The sequence below is a fragment of the Cervus elaphus genome, chromosome 2, assembly GCF_910594005.1.
Source record: "Cervus elaphus chromosome 2, mCerEla1.1, whole genome shotgun sequence".
Lineage (NCBI taxonomy): Eukaryota > Metazoa > Chordata > Mammalia > Artiodactyla > Cervidae > Cervus > Cervus elaphus.
In genome coordinates, this window is record NC_057816.1 from 3719511 (window position 1) to 3738991 (window position 19481).

At 55.2% G+C, this 19481-nt stretch overlaps 1 protein-coding gene across 9 annotated transcripts in view; it reads right to left on the reverse strand.

Moving 5' to 3' along the window:
• ANO1 (anoctamin 1) overlaps positions 1-19481 on the reverse strand; it is a 170107-nt gene that overhangs the window by 35554 nt on the left and 115072 nt on the right. For all 9 annotated transcript variants that reach the window (XM_043924290.1, XM_043924285.1, XM_043924300.1 and 6 more), the window contains 3 exons: positions 18031-18095; positions 17106-17240; positions 12471-12631 (listed from right to left, as the gene is read on the reverse strand). In XM_043924290.1, the coding sequence (XP_043780225.1) occupies positions 12471-12631; positions 17106-17240; positions 18031-18095 (361 nt within the window). The remainder of the gene's footprint in view (positions 1-12470; positions 12632-17105; positions 17241-18030; positions 18096-19481) is intronic.

A 19481-nucleotide genomic window follows, 5' to 3' on the forward strand; every position in this document is an offset into this window, starting at 1 on the left:
CAGCAAAGGAGCCTGGGAAATGTAGTTCCCTGAGACACAAGTGCACTCTCAGCAGAGGCATCAGGGTGGCAGGGACTCCAGGAGGAAGCATGTGGCCGGTGGGGCAGGCCCGTCAGCAGCCTCCTGAGAAGGAAGGTGTGAGGATGTTTCCTCGCGCCTCTCGGTGTGCCCTTGGCTCACTGTGGCGGAGGGCCCTAGTAGGGGCCCATTCCCAAACCCCCACCGGTTCTGGAAGGCCTGCCTCTCCTTCACTGTGTTTTGACAGCTGTGTCTCTCTGGCTTCTGCCTGCACATGGCTGAGTTGGGGAGGAGGGCTGGCTCTCTGCTCAGCGGGGAGCTGGCCCGGTTACATCCCTTGTCCCCACCCTCCCGCATGCCTCCCCGTTCCCAGGCTCACTGACCCACACCTCTGCCTCCTAGACCTCCACTCCTTCCACTCACCAGCCTGCAGTGTGGTAACCCCTACCTTTTAATGAGGACTCAGCCTACACCATGCTCCATGCTAGTGACTTACTAACATCAAGAACCCTCAAAACAATGTGATGCACTAGAGAATGATTTCCACTCATACCTTTACACGTGAGGACAGAGGCTCAGAGGATTGTATGCTCTGCCCACAGTCGACTGCAGGATAATAGCAGGAGTGGGATTTGAACTGACTTCTACTTGACACCAGAGTCTACACTTAACCATGATATTGACTGACCTTCTGCATAGATATTTAATGTTCTTTAAAGGAGTAACAATTATAGTTGTAGTAAGTCTGATGGTACATCAAAAGTTGTATTGCCACTTTATGGATGAAGAGATGAAGGCACAGACAGGGTAAGTAATTTGCCCAAGGTCCTACAGTTAGGCAGCTGGTACGAAACCCAGGCATTCTTGCTAGAATGTTACTGTTAAATGTCTTAAGATAGATACAAAGGCTCTCTCCCAGGAGTATTTGTAGTTTGAGCAGGACCAAGGCTGGACCTGTGGTCACAACCTGGTGGCCAAGGAGATGGTGCATGGACAAGGCTTGTTGGCCTCAGCTATGTTTAAGAAATGCAGACATTTTATATTAATCATGAGCTTCCCGTTTCTCCTTTAAAAGTCTGAAGTCTCCTTAGCCAAGGTTTGGGCATGCCTTCTCCTCTGGGCAACAGACCGCACCATGCCCTATTGCCTTGGCGGGCTCCGTGGTGCTGAGTTTGTCACACTTGTGCTTTGGAACAAAGGGGCGGGGGTGTGATGTTCAGGCTTGGCCAGCAGCATGGGCAAGGGGAAGGCTCACACCAAGCTGGCGGCAGTCCCGAGATCTCAGTTCAGAATCAGGCATGGTGAGCAGTGTGAAAAACCACCTGCTACTGGGTTAGATCTGATAGACAGAGTGCCTGAAGAACTATGGACGGAGGTTCGTGACATTGTACAGGAGGCAGAGATCAAGACCATCTCCAAGAAAAAGAAATGCAAAAAGGCAAAATGGCTGTCTGAAGAGGCCTTACAAATAGCTATGAAAAGAAGAGAAGCAAAAGGCAAAGGAGAAAAGGAAAGATATACCCATTTGAATGCAGAGTTCCAAAGAATAGCAAGGAGAGATAAGAAAGCCTTCCTCAGTGATCAATGCAAAGAAATAGAGGAAAACAACAGAATGGGAAAGACTAGAGTCTCTTCAAGAAAATTACAGATACCAAGGGAACATTTCATGCAAAGATGGGCTCAATTAAGGACAGAAATGGTATGAACCTAACAGAAGCAGAAGATATTAAGAAGAGGTGGCAAGAATACACAGAAGAACAATATAAAAAAGATCTTCACGACCTAGATAATCATGATGGTGTGATCACTCACGTAGAGCCAGATATCCTGGAATGTGAAGTCAAGTAGGCCTTAGGAAGCATCACTATGAACAAAGCTAGTGGAGGTGATGGAATTCCAGTTGAGCTATTTCAAATCCTAAAAGATGATGCTGTGAAAGTGCTACACTCAATATGCCAGCAAATTTGAAAAGTTCAGCAGTGGCCACAGGACTGGAAAAGGTCAGTTTTCATTCCAATCCCAAAGAAAGGCAATACCAAAGAATGCTCAAACTACTGCACAATTGCACTCATCTCACACGCTAGTAAAGTAATACTCAAAATTCTTCAAGCCAGACTTTAACAGTACATGAACCACGAACTTCCAGGTGTTCAAGCTGGATTTAGAAAAGGCAGAGGAACCAGAGATTAAATTGCCAACATCCATTGGATCATTGAAAAAGCAAGAGAGTTCCAGAAAAACATCTACTTCTGCTTTACTGACTATGCCAAAGCCTTTGACTGTGTGGATCACAAAAAACTGGAAAATTCTTAAAGAGATGGGATTATCAGACCACCTGACCTGCCTCTTGAGAAATTTGTATGCAGGTCAGGAAGCAACAGTAAGAACTGTACATGGAACAACAGACTGGTTCCAAATTGGAAAAGGCGTACGTCAAGACTGTATATTGTCACCCTGCTTATTTAACTTATATGCAGAGTACATCATGAAAAACGCTGGGCTGGATGAAGCACAAGCTGGAATCAAGATTGCAGGGAGAAATATCAATAACTTCAGATATGCAGATGACACCACCCTTATGGCAGAAAGTGAAGCACTAAAGAGCCTCTTGATGAAAGTGAAAGAGGAGAGTGAAAAAGTTGGCTTAAAACTCAACATTCAGAAAACTAAGATCATGGCATCAGGTCCCATCACTTAATGGCAAATACATGGGGAAACAGTGGAAACGGTGACAGACTTTATTTTTTGGGCTCCAAAATCACTGCAGGTGGTGACTGCAGCCAGGAAATTAAAAGATGCTTGCTTCTTGGAAGAAAAGTTATGACCCTAGACAGCACATTAAAAAGCAGACACATTACTTTGCCAACAAAGGTCCATCTAGTCAAGGCTATGGTTTTTCCAGTAGTCATGTACGGATGTGAGAGTTGGACTATAAAGAAAGCTGAGTGCCGAAGAATTGATGCTTTGGAACTGTGGTGTTGGAGAAGACTCTTGAGAGTCCCTTGGACTGCAAGGAGATCCAACCAATCCATCCTAGAGGAATATTCATTGGAAGGATTGATGCTGAAACTGAAACTCCAATGCTATGGCCACCTGATGCGAAGAGCTGACTCATGTGAAAAGACCCTGATGTTGGGAAAGATTGAAGGCACGAGGAGAAGGGGATGACAGAGGATGAGACAGTTGGATGGCATCACCGATTCAATGGACATGAGTTTGAGTAAACTTTGGGAGTTGGTGATGGACGGGGAGGCCTGGTGTGCTGCAATCCATGGGATCTCAAAGAGTGGGACATGACTCTTTGACTGAAGAGTGACTGAGTGACTGAGTGAAGAGTCACATGAGTGACTGAACCGAACTGGGCTGGGCTGGGCTGGGCAGAGGTGGGAAGGAGAGCCCTTCCTTTGCAGCTGTGTCCCTGCATCCCTCTCTCACTACAGCAGCTGTGTGGATACCTGTGGGTCCTGCTGAGTTCCCATCCCTTCCTTTCGAGGGGACCAATGATGATTCTCCAAATCACACAGACGTAACTTGATGTCTGTTATGGTGCTGGGTGGGCTGGGGGGCCTCCTTGCATCCAGCCTGCGAGCTCTTTGCACAGATGGGCAAACTGAGCCCCCGAGGAGCCAGGCGATTGGTTAATACACAGCAGAAACCTGGGTCTAGGACGTCTCCCCGCAAGATTGGCCGGGATGAGGGGCGTGACTTCCCACCCACATGAGCACAAGCCATGTGCCAAATGTGGTCAAAGATACCAAAGATAAGAAGAGAGGCCCTCGACCCCAGGAGACATACAAAGGGGCCGAGGAGACAAGTTCCCTTCCCTAAATCCAAGCCCAGAAGGCAGTGCCACAGAAAAGACAAGCAGTGAAGAGCGAACCCAGGCCAGGGTGCAAGCAGGTGGCTGAGTTTCTTCCTTCAAACATGTTTTAATGAGAAGCATTAGGTAAAACCCATTCTTGTAGAGGAGCCCAGAGGTGGCAGGTGAGCGACGGATCCTGGATCTACCCTGGGTAGAAGCAGGTGTGGGCTTGGCCTGGGACCGCCCCCACCCGCCGGCCTCAGTTTCCGCATGTGTACCATGGGCTTGATAACAGTGCCCACTGTGGGGCCTTGGGTGGGCATCCACGTGCTGGGGGCTGGACAGAGGAGCGGCCCTATGACCCAGCTCACCTGCAGGATCTCACCACCTTTCATTAAGATGCTGACACAGGGTTGGTCTTGTATATACAAAGCATCCAGACTATTTAAAAGACACATCCGTCACAGAGGAAGAAAGCAGACTGGTGGCTGTCGGGGTGGGGGCAAGGGGAGGAGGACAGACTGCTCAATGGGCACTGGGTGTCCACCTGGGGGGGTGCTGGTGAGGATGGCTTGGTGTGGGGAGGGAGCTAAATGCTGCTGCACAGTGCACTTAAGACAGTTAATTTACATCATGTGAACTTCACCTCAGTTAAAAAACAAAACACAGAACGACGGGTACAGATCCTGCTTATATGTTTAAATTCCCTGCCATATGCTGGGGCTGCAGAGAAAATGGACCAGAAAGACAAACCCGCCTGGTTACAAGGGGTGGGGGCAAGCTGTCCGTTTCCTCCAGGGGTTCTCAGGCTGTGGGCTGTATTAGAACCCCCGTGGCAGGGGCCTGCTGAAGTACAGACTCCGGGCACCACGCTGACCCAGAGCTTGCAGCCTGTGCACACACGCCTGCACGCACTGACCGACCCGCCCTCTGCCCTTCCTTCCATCCGCCTCTCTGCCTGGCAGGTGAGCTGTCAGTCCACGCTCCAGCTACCCCTGGTCTCTGGTTCGGCTCTTCTCCCAGGCCGCATCCCATCCCATCTCCCCTGGGCCCTGCTTGAACTGTCCAAGCTGCCTTCACTCCGAGGTCTAACCCTAATTCCTGTTTCTGGGCGCCTCCTCTGCTGGCTGCTGGCCTCGCTTTCTGAGACCTTCCTCCCCTGAAGCATGGCTACTGACGCATGGCACGATCTTGGACGTGTCATTAAAGGCTCCTGGTTCTGCCCTCCCACTGTCTTTTTTTTTTTTTTTGTAGGATATTTCTTCTTTTTTTTGGCTGTGCCTTGTGGCATGTGGAATCTAGTTCCCCCACCAGGGATTGAACCCACACCGCCTGCAGTGGCAGCCCAGTTTTAACCACTGGACCACCAGGGAAGTCCCCTACCCATTGTCTTCTGTTGGAACATCAAGGCCGCTCAAGCTGCCGTGGGAATCTCAGAGGCCATGGAGGGAAGGCTCTGGCCAAGGCCGAGTGCTTCTGCAGCCGCCCAGAGAACGGCCCTGTTTCCCCTGTGAGGCCCAAGCTCCTTGTGGGCCAGAGGGGGTCTCGACTCCTGAACCTGGACCAGGCACTCCTGAGCCACGAGGGCGCCGGGGCAGGCAGGGTGCGCCCTTCTTAAAGTGCAGTCCCCGAGAGCAGAGAACAGCTTCACCAACCTCTGGCTCCTGACACTGCACGTTCTCCACATGTGGAGAGCAGGGATGGGTCTCCTCAGGCTGCAGGGACCAGGCAATGGTGTGAACCTGCCTGTCAGCCCACGGGGAGCTGAAGCTCCAGCCTGCACAAAGGCCCTGACCCTTCATGATCTCACTGACTCTACTTATTTATCCCCTGAACAAGTGTCCGCTCACGAACCCGCTGTTGGCCTTTGAATTCCAGCAGAGATTAAGTCTCTCTCTGTCTCTGCCCCGCTCGGGTGACTCAGCCGGTGACCTGCCAACTGCATTCAGAGCCTCGGGCGTGCAGACCCCGGGAGGGGTTTCAACCACACCTGTCATTCCACTGACGCTGGGACCATCTCTCTACAGCGCCTTGCAGCCGGGCTCAAATCCAATAACCCCCTTTGTTCTGCCTGGAACTGACAAGCCTTGAAAACCCCGTTATTATGCTATAATTTCAGAAAATTGATCCTGGTGCGAACAGCTAAATGGAGCTCAAAGTTGCTTCGTCTTGACACCTTACTGGAGGTTTTGACATGCTATAAAACCCAGGCATTGGAGCGCTCAGCCAAAGTGCAGGGTTCCAGGACCAGCGGGTCGCCCCCTCGGGCAAGCCAGACCCCATGGAAACAGCGGCCACAGCGACTCCTGGGGCGCTGACCCAGCCCTGCTAAGGGCAGAAACAGGTTTGGGGTTGCTCTCTGTCACGGAGTGAGAAGAAATGTTCACAGCTGGAGGACAGGAAAAGAAAGGACACAGTGGGAGAAGAAACACCAGTGGGAAAATGATCCTTTAGAGGGTAATGAACAAGTAATTGAATAAGGGATTAAAAAAAATCCTACTCAACAATGGCAAGCTTGCTGCTAATTACACTTGACAGCAAGTGTGAAAGGACTGGGGACAGAGGGACTGTGTCTCCTCCACCCTGCGGGCAGGGGCGGGGAGTCAGCGGGCACCTCTCAGCCCAGCAGGCCCTTTCCTGTTGATTCTGTCTTGATTTATAATAAGCTCCTCTTTCCCTAAGTGCTTCCTGGGAGCGGTTTGGCTTTTTTGCTCCCCCCGCCCCAAACGGGAACATGTAGACTGAACTTGCCCTTGACAGACAGGCACCTTTGTGGTTTCCCACAGCGGAAGTGGAGCTGGAGGAAGGGGGGTAGACGGTGGAAGCACAGACACCCCCATTTCCCTGTATTTTGGATAGAGGAGGATGCAGCCGTCTGTGTTTCTCCCAAGGACAGGGCTGCTGGTGAGGGCTGGCCGGCACCTCCGAGGGTGAGAGATGGTACCACTTTGCGCACAGTACATGCTCAATAAACAAGCATGGCATGAGCAAGCTGGCTTCATGGAGAGAGTGCACAAAATCCAACCAGCTCCTTGCCATGCTGGTGGGCTGAGCAGCATTGCTGCCTGCCTGCCCCTCACCACTGGCTCGTGGTAAATCTCTGCTTCCCCAGGAGGGCACGGAAGGGGCGTGGAAGATGTTTGGACAGAGAGGTGAGAACACCGCACTAGCTTGGGCTACGGAGGCAGGCGGGCCAGGGCATGGATCTGTCATGTCTGTTACGAATCTGTTAGCTGTGTGATCTTGGGCAAGTCACTTAACCTCTCTGTGCTCCCATGTCCTCATCAGAGAATAACAGTTTCTCTCCAGGGCTGTTGTGGGGACCAGTGAACTCTGTGTGAACCTCTGGAGAGGGAAGGGAGCTTGTCTGCCTGGAGGGAAGCTAGTCACCTGGAGAGAATGAATTTAAGGTCATCCTGCCGGGAATAAGGGCACACATTAGCCACAGCTGGTTAGTACCACTGGCAATGGAGTGGAGCCCAGGGGTCACATATATGAGACTGGGGAGCCAGATTGCTGGGGTTCAAGGTCTTCCCTCTTCCCCTTTAAAAATTTTTTTTTGCTCATGCTGCACCACACGGCAAGTGGGATCCTAGTTCCCAACCACGGATTGAACCTGTGCCCCTGCGTTGGAAGCAGAGTCTTAACCACTGGACTGCGAGAGAAGTCCCTTGCCTCTGCCTCTTGTTAGCTTGTGTCACCCTGGGAAAGTTGCATCAATGGTTTATCTGCTAATGAAGGAGCAGAGTCTGCTTTCCTCTAAGAGTCACTGGGAGAATGAATGAGTCTCCATACGTAAGAGGCTCAGAACAGTGCCCGACACACAGTAGCACCAGCCAGCTGAAGCCAGTGTTCTTTTCTAAAGGAGATGAAGGGACACAGTTCACAGAGGCCTCCCAGGCACGAGGTGAGAGGTTAGATCTGAGCTCCAGTCTCACAGGGTCTATCTAGGCTGTTCTCACATTTCCAAAAAGCAAGCGGTCACCAATTGGCTGTAACAGCTAGCACAGCGCGACAAGTAGCACCAGGCCCAGCCCTAAGACATCACAAGGCGTGACTCATGCTGACATTCCCAACCGCTCCCTGAGGTGGGTTGGATTACTAGCTCCATTTTACAAATGGAGAACCCGGGGCCTGGAAAGGTGAAGCGACCTGCCTGAGGTCACACAGCTGTTAGGTGACAGAGCTAAGATTTGAACCTGAGTCCGGCCCAGTGACTGGCACTGTTACCCAGTGATGAGCCATCCTGGCACACAGCCAACCTAGCTGGGCATTGAGTTGGACCAAACCACCCAGCCCGCAGGTGCGAAGCTGGGCTCCACTGTGGGCCTGCTGCAGGGTCAGCCGCCCCATCCTGGAGCGGGGGAACTGGGAGATTTCGTGCTCAGCTAGGAGGTTCTCCAGCCTCAGCTCAGGCTCAGTGGAGCCCCACTTTCCTCATCTGTGAAATGGAGACAACTTCTCAGCTGCAGGGATGCAGTGGAATGAAGGACAAGGAGCATCAGGCACCATGTCAGACACAGACACATCAGCTCAGTGACTGATGGCCATCAATCCTACATTTATAGTCAGACTGATCCCAGAATTAATCATCAGAACTAGGGTGTGGGGCCAGGAATATTCTATTAAGCCACCTTGAGCCACACACAGACGTCACTTCCCCATGTTCTGCAGCAGCCTTGGCAAGGAGTCCTCCAACCTCAGCTTGATTGCTTCTTAGAACGAGGTGCTCACCACCTGTCAACCCAGCCTGGTCCAGCACTCTCTGTTGGAAATCTCTCCCTTGCACTGAGTTGGTGACCTGTGACTCTCATTCTCGGCCTTGTTGGGAGGACCATCTTGCATCATGATGACTGAGTTCACGGTGAAGCTATGCTTGGAGTTCCCCAGAGCCTGGGGAGGGGCGGTTCTGCTATGGGGAGGGACGGTTCTGGTATCTCTATTACCTGAGTGTCCACGGGCTACAGGCCACTGCTGAGCCAGTGAGGGAGGGATAAGTCTCACCCTAGCCTCCTCCCAAACAACCAGGGCACTGACTAACGGGGTCTTCTCAGGCTCAGGGTGACCACACAGGAAGGCGCTCTGAGGACCACGCTCGTCCTGTGGGTGCAGCACCCAGCCGTTCTCGGCAGGTGACAGGGAAGGTGTGTGACACGCTAGGATTCACTGAGACATGGGCAGTGGCCAGAATCCAACCGAGCTCTCAGGGCTCCTGGAGCAAGACCACCCCTGAGGCTGACCGTGGAAGGTCATTCTTGAGGTTGGTAATGGGGTGATTAGTGTCCAAATGGCTCATGACTTAATTGGCTCCCAGGCTCTCAGCTGAAGCGAGCTCTGATCAGAGGAGGAGATGTTTGCAGAGGAGAAGGACAGAGAGCCGGTAAGCCACGTGCTGCCCAGAGATGCTTGCAGAGGTGGATGTGTCTGGGCTGCAGCAGGTGGATAGCAGGCAGGGGACCCTCTGGGCCACAGGTCATGACCAGGTGGGCAGGATGCAGGGTGATGCTCATGTGGTATGGGGGGGCTGTCATTTGTACCCCTCGACCTCCAAGTGACACCTGCTTGGCCAAGCCCAAGGCATCTCCTTAGCTCACAATAAGGCAGGCAGGGGAGCCCTTTGGGATGGTCACTCTCCTCCATCGGGGCCCTCAGTTTGGAGAAACAGTTCCAAGGTGCCTGGGCAGGATAGTGGGAACAGATGGGACACTGTTGGGGAGCCCAGTGCAGGGAGGGTGGGAGCGAGAGGGCTCCTGACTGCTTCTCTTGCACGTCCCCACAGTACTCCTTTCTGCACTGTCTGTACTCGTGGAAACCGGCTTCTTGCCGTCACCCACGGGAGCTCCTGGGGCCGTGAAAGCCCCCTGCCCCCCACTCAGAGTCGGGTCAGCCTCCTCCCACCACCTTCTCGGCTGCTCTGTGCATCAGTCGCCATCTCTGACATGAGCTTGAGATGAGAAAAGCTCTACAAAGCAGAGGCTGCGCTGGCTCCTTAGTCCTTTCAGTGAATATGAAGGCCTATGTGGCCCGCGCTGGCCTCCGGGGTCCCGCCTGCTCCCTGCACCCGCAGGCTCCTTCAACAGGCCTGCAGCCTCGCCACAGGGCCTTTGTGCCTGCTATGTCCTCCTGCAGCCTGGGTGAAGGCAGTGGACACAGCGGGTTTCACCTCTGATGGTTTCCCTGGAGCCCAGAACAAACACTTAACTAAATACCAGTCAGTACACGCCCTACACACCAGGCACATCTACCGGGTCTCACACCCCTGCAGTGTGGCAGGCAGCCCCGTCAGGGGTTTGTGGTCACAAGGGCAAGACTGTTTATTGAGAGTCAGCCACGTACATACTGAGTGTTGGCTGAGATTTTGTGCTGGCTGTAAAAGATCCTTACCCCACCCCCATTTTACAGGCGAGGAAGCTGAGGGTTGAATGATGGGATGGGGAAGTGGTAGGGCTGCACTGGAGTCCCCTGGGGGTGTGAAAAGGCACACACGGGCCAACTGGATGGGTGTCCTTGAACGACCTTCCAGGGGCTTGGGCGCTGAGCATCGTATGTTCACGCCTGCTTGTGGGTCACCTGGGGACCACAGTAGGTGTTGGCTTGGCCACCACCCAGGCCAATGGATCCTGGATGAGGGATCAGAGCTGGCCGGTGGCGTGGGGAGGCTGCTGCTATGAAAACTGGGTCCTCTTAGCCATGCAGGCAGAGTGTGCTGTGCCCAGGGCACGAGGGGCCTCGGTGGAGAAGATGCTCAAAAGGGGCTTCTGATGAGGACCCCAAGCCCCTCTTCAGATCCGAGGTGGTGGTGAGGTGGGAGGGAGGTGGTCAGCACATGCACGTCTTCTAAGAGGAGGTGCTGCAGCTCAGACCCTCACCAGGACCCGTCCTCCCTGGTTTCCAACAAGTGTAGAAATGTGATTGGGCAGTGATCAGACACCAGAGGACCTGGTCCGTGGTCCACACAGGAACAGGAGCCCAGAGGATGGGCCAGGCTCTCCCCTCCTGCCCTGGCCCCTGATGCAGTCCTCGGCTCCTCTGCATACCTGCCTCCAGATCTCACAGGTTGGGCCGAACCCCACGCCCCTGGCTCCAGGAAGCCTTGGCCAAAATGGGATAAAACCCCAGCACCACCCCCACCCCCCACCAGCACCTGGTGCTTCCCTGGGCTCGGTGAGCCCCTTCAACACTGATGGAGTCTGAACGCAACTGCGAGGGCGGCGGGGGAGGCTGCGGGGCCACGCAGGGCAGGCTCAGGCCGGGAGAGGGTTCTGGAAGCGCGCGGGCCTGGAAGCCCACCGCCTGGGCATCAACCCTGCTCTGCTGCCCGCGGAGGCTGGCTCTTCTCTCCTGTCACCACCAGACTCCCCACTGGCTTGCAGCCTCATCTGAGCTGGGAATCCAAGGCCCCAACTCAGAGGATTCTGAGGTTCTGAGGGGTCCTCTTCAGATCGAGGGCGGGTCCCCCACTCCCCTTAGTAATGGAGATTTGTACTGCATTCTGTTTGACGGGATCCTCACGGATCTAAATCACACTGACAGGTAAGAGCTGCACAACTGGCTGGCTAGTGGCACCCTCCGCCCCTCGCCCCTGCCCCCGGCCCACCGCAGCCCACGGAGCACCAGGACACATGGGCATGCGGGGCCCGGGGCTGCCCTTCAGCAGGCAACGGCGCAGCTCTCTGTGCATCTACAGTCTGTCTGTCCCACATCTCAGTACCCCTGCCCCTTATATTTCCAGAACCCAGCTCAAGAGGCTCACGCCCCTTCCAGGCAGCCTCTCCTGACTGCCCCGTCGCAGAGATCCTGACCCTTCCCTCTTCTGCTCTCTCTGTGCAGCTCTGTCTCCTACTAGCTGGGACCCCTGAGCACAAAGATGGGGGCTCTGGTGCCCGGGAGATGGCTCAGCACGTGGGTGCCCAGGCCCCGAATCCCCTGCTGGCAAAGGCTCTTCTACACGGGGCTGCGGGGGAGGAGGTAGGCCTGTCCGCTAATCCAGAAACGCCTGTGGAGATGCATTCAGCCACCACTCACCCACCTCCCACATTGCCTCAAGCCTGAGACGGGTACCAGGCAGGACCTGCATTCTGGAAGAACTCTGGGGAGGCGCCATCTGCCCTGGACTCCAGGTGGCAATGCAGTCCAGGGGTTAAGGGCACAGGCCATGGCGGCTCAGGAGGTGGGTAATCCCAGACAATTCACATCCACTCTGGGTCTTGACTTCCTTATCTGTGAAATGGGCACGTGGCATCCACAGGGGTGCTGAGGGGTGCTGAGAGACGTGCCCCAGGGCCTGGCCGGGCTCAGCTTCCCCAGCAACATCGGGAGAATGGTGGGAGGAAGGCAGACCCCTTGGTCCTCCTCCTCCGGAAGCAGCTGCCCTTCCTGAGCCAACAGAGCCCAGCCCCGGGAAAGAGCTCCATTTCTGGGAGAAATCACCCTCCGAGACTCCGAGGGGCTCCTGGCCCGGTTGGATGCATCTACGGTCGTGTGCATCTGCGACCCGGCACAGCCCCGGGTGCCCAGCAGGTGCAATGAGAGCCGACCGTCCCTCCCATGTGCTTTCCTGGCACACGCCCCTGCGGGTAACCTCAAGGAGAGGGAGGGAGGGTCGGGACCCATCCAAGGTCGCCCCTGCCCCAAAGCGGCACTTGCTTACCCCAGAGGGCCATGAAGATGGAGAAGAAGACGGTGGCAGGGTTGTCGAAGAGGTGGCTGGCGCGGGCGGTGGCGCACGCGGAGCTCATCTTCCAGTAGCTGCAGGTCTTGTCGCAGAGCGGGCACATGGTGATGTTGTGTCTCTGGTCGCACATCTCCATGCTGGAAGAGAGAACAGCCTGAAGTCCCCCGGCCGACGGTCAGGGCCCCCACTGGCCCCCGCGGACCAGCACCTTCTGGAGCCATGCTGTCCTTGCTGGGGTAGACATGGTTCGGCTCGCCAGCGGGCTTCCACCGGGGACCACATCCCTCTTCTCCACCCAAGGCCCCAGCTTGGCATCCCACTCTCTGCCCCCCTCACCTTATAGCCTTAGTGACTTTTGAACAGGGTCCCACACTTTAATTTTTCACCCAGCCTGCAACTTCTGTAGGTGGCCCTGGGTGTGGATCCATGTGACTTGCTGTGTGGTGGGACAGGGTCACATAAGCGTTCACCTCTGGGGTGGCCCTGGGCAGGGGGACTCATGGCCTGCCTGGAGCTGCCCCTAGAAGTCGAGGTCCCCAGCAGCTTCCCTCTGAGGACCAGGCACCGTCACAGCTGTGCTAATAGTGAATGCCATTCAAGTCCTGACGTAACACGGCCAGGGAGACCCGAAAGAAGAAAGGAGTCCAGACATGAGGATGCTCTGCCCTTCCTGAGCCCTGGCCTCGCACCCAGCACCTGCTCAGTCCCATTCCAGCGGGCTTCAGTCCACCCCTGTGGGGATGCCCTGAGTACCAGCCTGCGGGCCTTGCTGGGCACTCTGGACCCATAAGAAGATGGAGAATTGGTCCACCCAGACATCCTCTTAGAAGGCAGGTCGCTGGGTCAGAAGGAACATACCCACAAGCTGCCTGGGGTTGTGGTCCCACCAGGCCGGGCTCACCCTGGAAATGAGGGGTGGCCCCTGAGCAGGATGGGGCCTTGCTCAGGGTAGGCTTTCACTCTGCTGAGCAAACATGAAGTCTGGGGACTGTGGGGAGCTCTGCGATGCCCAGGGCCCTCCTCCTCAGCCCTGCCAGTTCTCAAACTCTCTCTTACTAATACTGAAAACTGTAGTATTTAAAGGCTCACCAGCCATTGCAGGAGACTGCACCGAGTGTCCACCCAGTCTGGACCAACTATAGGGCTGTTACAATCCCACCTTCACAGAGGAGGAAGCGAGCCCAGAGAGGGGATGTCACTTGTCCAGGGCCACACAGCAGAGTGGGGCTTGCGCCCGGGGCTTTGTCCCTGTCAAGCCCGTCTGTCCCTGCCCTGCTCTCAGCTGCCGCCCAGAGGCCACAGGAGGGCTCCCTGCTGAGGCCAGGAGGCTTGGCTCGGCTCCTTGAGGGGCAGTTTCTGTCCTCTGTGAGCCCGGGGCTGGTCCTTGAGCCTCAGACTCAGTTCCTCCTTCTGGAAGATGAGGAGAGAGGCTGCAAAGGGCCTTTCCAGCTGCGCCCTGCCCTGCCCCTCTCCTCCCTGCTCACTTGGACAAGACTCTGAGTAATAATTAGGCACAGGCAGGGGTGGATTCCCAGGGGTTAGATGGCTTTCTAGGTGAAGTGGGGGGGGATGAATGGGGTGACTGCTTTTTGGCTTTTAAGAAAAATTTCTGGATGCACATGAGCTTATGCACAGGATCCTGGCTGGACCACAGCCACCAGGGAGCATTTGCCAAGAGGTTGTGGGGGGCTTCCTCTGGCAGCACTGCAGGCATCCTGCTCAATTCTCTTCTCACAGTGGCTCTCCCCAAACAGTTATTAAAAAATTGTGTACCTGCTGTGTGTGGCAGGCATGGTGCCAGGCATGGTAGATGGAAAGACAGACGGTGGGCAAGGCTATTGCCTCAGAGCATGTGGGGAAGTGTGTGTGTGTGTGTGTGTGTGTGTGTGTGTGTGTGAGAGCACGCGTGTGTGCCTGTGTACACATGTATGTTGGGGGGGTCAGGCACACACAGTTCAGAGGGCAACAAGGACTTGGGAGCCAGCCAGCTCTGCATGTGAATTCCAGCTCCACTGCTCGTGATCTGTGTGGCCTTGGGCAGGTCGTTTGAACTCCTTGGGCCTCAGTTTCCGTATCCATAGAATGGGCATGCTGAGACTACAGAGCTCATTTTTTTTTTTAAAGGGTCACGGCAGTTTATTTAAATTGGGTTTTTTTTGGCCACGCCGCATGGCTTGCAGGATCTTAATTCCCCGGCCAGGGATTGAACCCCTGTCCACGGCAGTGAACGCACGCACTCAGTCCTAATCACTGGACTGCCATGGAATCCCCCAAGAGCCCATGTTATTGGGTTGTCAGGAGGCTTAGCCAGGGGAATGTATGGAAGCCCTGGGAATGGCACTGGGGTATTCAAACCACCCTCCCATTCACCATCGCTGCTGTGGGAAGGGCGGAGCGACGGCAGCTGCAGTGACCAGAGGAGGCACAGGCACCGACTCGAGGGGCCCACCTCGGGTCCTCCCTGAGCGTCCTCTCTTCTGGGGCTTCTCCTGAAAGGCACAGGGGCAGGACACCCACCCATGCCTGACCCCGGCCCCTCTCAGGGGACCAGTGGATGGACACGCCACTGTCAGCGTGTGGCCTGGTGCCACTGGGTGGGGGGCCTGGAGCCTGAGGGTGGGAGGGGGCCGGGGAGGCCAGGGCCTGTGTCTCTGCCTGCCCGTGAGCCCCACGGCTGCCCAGTTCTCTGCCCTGCCAGCTTAAACAACGCCAGCCAGACGAAAAGCCTGTTTCTGCTGGTTTTAAACCCTCAGCCTCTCCCTTCACTGCCTTCAGCCAAAATAAAGACAAGCAACAGGCGCCTGCTCTTTGGAGCAAATAGAGGGACGGGCGGTGGGGCAGCATGGTGCGGGGCACGGGGGCACCGGCCATCCTGCAGACTTGGCCGGGCCAGGCTCCAAGGGGAACACACACCTCACGCTTGGTCCAAGGCGCCAAGCGAGCAGAGGCCAAGGTCAGACGGGGCCCCAGAGTCCCCAATGAACGCTGTCCATAACCCTGGCCATGTGACAGCGCTGGCCTGGCCTGGCCCGGGGCTGTCAGCGCCCTTGCGGGAGTGCCTGAGCCTCCTGAGGCAGAGTGTCCAGGCTGAGACCACCAGCCCTGCCCTCCCTCCAGGACCGGGAGGGAGACGGATGGAGCAGTCCCCGAGGGGGGTGCCCCGCCTTCCACTTGCAGAGTCTCTCGGACTTTGGAGTGAAGGCCCCTCCTTGTCTGGGCTACTCTGATCCCTGCTTTCATTAAACCCCTGAGTGCAGTGAGCTTGTGTCATCAGCAAACAAAGGGACAAGCTTTCTCCTGCCTGCGCCCAAAATAACCCTGGAGGGCACAGAAGCCAGACTCCTTTAACTTTCTGATTCCGGGTGGGTGGAGTACTTTATTGTCATTTACGTAGATGGTTGCATGGCATCACCGACTAAAAGGACAGGAGTTTGAGCAAACTCTAGGAGATAGTGGTAGACAGGGAAGCCTGGCAGGTTGCAGTCTATGGGGTCGCAAAGAATTGGACACGGCTTAGTGACTGAACAACAACAACATGTATTCAAACATCCATTGCACAAAACTTCACCGCACGTGGCCTTTCTACACCACTGAGTGGGTCCTAAGGAGCCAGTTTCTTCCCCAGGTCAAAGACTCTTTCATCGGCCCTTTTAAACAGAGCTCTGCTTCAGAGATGCTGGGCTGAGTTGTAAGAAGGGTAACGGGCCCGATGTCCCAAGACTGTCCCGACAGACCGCCCCGGCTCCGGGGAGGAGGGTGGGGCGTCTGCCTCTCTAAACCAGCACTTTGCCTGCAGGCACAGTGTTCCTGATGGAAGTTGGGGCTGGCGTCCTGAGCTCACATCATAAACCGCTATCCCTGGGTCCAGATTGGCAAATTCCGGGAACAGCGACCAAAGAGGGGAGATGCTGTCCTCAGACTCCCACTGCCTGAGTCACGCTCTGGTTGCCAGTCTGGGAGAAGAGCTCCCGGCATGAGGCCAGGCCGTCACTGGGGTCTCGGCCTCCTTCCCAGAGCTCCCCACGCCTGGCCTGCTCCCTGGGGAACAGCAGCAGGGCTATCAGCCCTGCGCTCACGGGCCGGGGTCTGCTGCACCGGGCCAGCCCCTGCAGACCAAGCTGCTGCTGCACGATTTCCCCACATCGTGGGGAGCAGGGGTGCGGTGCAGACAGGGCCCGGCTGGCTGAGTGTGCTGCCCTGAGGTCTCCGAATGGTCCTGCCTCACTTCCTGACCTCACAGGGAAGCAGTGAATTTTCTTGTCATATAATGACTAAGGACTGAATGGGGAAAAAAGCTTCAAAGGACAAAAAGGAGTCGGATATTTATTTTATGTCTTCCTCTCAACAATGAAACGTCTCCTAGGGCGAGCGTGACTGCAAAGGCCGCCCACGGTCTCAGACGGCTATTAAAGCCTTTGGACGGGGCGACTCTGGTCCTGACAGTGCCCGGCCTGGCCTGTCTCGGTTTGTAGGGGGATGGTGGTTGCTGAGCGGGGCATGGGGTGTTGGGGTGAGGGGCCCCAGTCCCAGGGAGTTCTGTTCCTGCAGTAAGGGGAACGTGGCTCCTTAGTGAGATGAGGACGTCTTTGGGGAGAGGGGCTGCCCACCTACCTGGGGATGTTGTCATCGACAGTGGCCCATCCATAGAGGAAAACGATGATACCGACCACGGAGGCTGGGATGAGCATCTGGGTGTAGACGCCCAGCCAGGCGAAGTACAGGCCAATCTTCTCCCCAAAATACTTTCTGCACCGCAGGGCAAAGCCAGATAGAGACATGTTTACTCTCAACCCATACCAGGGGCAAAATTCACGCCCCGCCCCCTCCCCAGCATGAACAGCCCACGCGGGGCCCTGGTTCCCGACCAAGCAGAGCGGGGGGGGGGGGGGGTGGTCCTGAGCCGGGCGGTCCTGTGCTGGGGGAGCTCTCCGGTTTCACAGGGCCCACCCCTCCTCTGCTGAGCCCCGAGGACGGGAGCATTTCCACCTGTACCGTCCACGCTGCAGGGCGAGACGTTGCCCGCAGGCAGTCAACTCTGTCCCAGCCTCTTGCAGCCTTCAAACAGTTAAAAACTCTGGCCCTGAGGCACCAATAACTCCATATGTTGAGCACCTCTGTCTTCTTCACGGGCTGGGCTCTGGTCTACGTGTCCCCACAGGAAAAGCGTTGCCTGGTCTGCCTGCCTGGGAGGGGGGTCTCTCAGGGGACACGGTGTCCAGGGGGGCGGCTCGCACAGATTCCCAGGCAGCTCTTTTCTCCCCTTTGACACAAAGAAGCCCCGCCAGACGCCTGACTGGGTCGAGCCAGACTGCATCTAGGGGGAGACTGCACATGACAGATGAGAGCCAGTCCTGCAACGAATCTGAATGAACTGCTTGATCTAAGGCTCGACCAGGCTGCCAGTCCTGCTGGGAGACTCAGCTCCCCTGCACAAGTTCTTCCAGCTCGAGCAGGGCCCATGCTCTGCACACTCAGTGCAGTCAAGAGGCACAGGGATGTCTATCCACCCCAGCCTGCGCCCAGAGTCCCCACTTACCTGACCAGGTCGATGGGCTGGTACTTGTAGAAGACCCCGTAACTCGCCCACTCTTCGTACAGGAGCTGGGAAAAAGGAAGTGCTGAGGGCTGGGGAAAAGTAAACTGCTCCCAGGTTCCTTGCCAGAACACAGAGGTGCCAAGGTGCTCAGCTCATGGCTACATCATTCATTCATTCAACAAACTCATATAGAAAGTCAGCCCTGTGCCAGGTACCACGCTGGACACTAGGATGTGAGCTGAACACTGCAGACACCCCCCCTGAGCCCTGGAGCTCCCATTCTGGTGGAGGAGATGGACATGGAGAAACGGGTCCAAGGTTTCAGCTCTGGTACGGGCCTCAAAGAACCCGCAGGCAATGGTGAGGTCCTCGAGCAAGTACAGACCTATGGTTTTAGGTGGCGGTGGGGATGGGAAAGAAGCTTCTGGCATCATTATGGAATCCTCACTCTTCACTATTTGATTTGGGATTTAAAATGGCCTGCCACTGTCAGACACCTCATTTTCTTTGTTAAAGACAGACCCACCAGGCTTTGGAGCAGAGAAATCCCAGTGGTATGATTTTAACAGATCTCACGAGGTGCAAAAAAGCCGACGTGGATCTCCTGAGACAGGCTGTCTGATTAACGTGGCCGAGTGAGATGAATAAGATCCACAAAACCCACTATGCCCCAGGCTTGGGCAGGATGGTAATGAGCTTGGCCTTGTGGGAATGTATATATTCATATGTCTGTATGAACATGTAGGGTGTCTTAAAGAAGATGCTGGGTTAGGACTGCTGGTTTTAATAAAGAGATCCCATGCATGTGGGTAATTAATGCTCTACCAACCTTAACCCAAAGCCTACGGTGACACTGCTGGCTGGAGGGAAGCTGGCCCCAGCTGGGAACCCAGTGCCTTGGCTGCCCATCTCTGCTGGCATCAGATGGGGAATGGACAGGAGGCCAGCGTGGGGATGCCTGTGAGGACTCACCAAGGTCCCTGGGTCTCTCCTGTACACTGAAGCTTGATTTTGTCCTTTTCCCTTTTCTTAATATTTAAATTTAAAACTTGTGAGAGTCTCTTACATTCAGATTCTGCTGTGGCCCCAAATACACCAAATACAGCTTTCTCTTTTGTTTTTTAAAAATACAGCCTTTTATATCATCACCCCCAATACCCTATGCTATGGAATGAATGTTTGTATCTCCCCAAACACAGATGTGTTAAAGCCTTAGCCGCCCAATGTGACTGTATTAGGAGGCTACATATTTATGGAAGTAATTAAGGTTAAATGTGGTCATGAGAGCAGGGTTTTGCTCTGACAGGACTTGTTCAGTTGCTAAGTCATGTCTGACTCTGCAACCCTATGGACTGGAGCCTGCCAGGATTCCCTGTCCTTCACTATCTCCCAGAGTTTGCTCAAATTTATGTCCACTGAGTCGGTGATGCTATCTAACCATCTCATCCTCT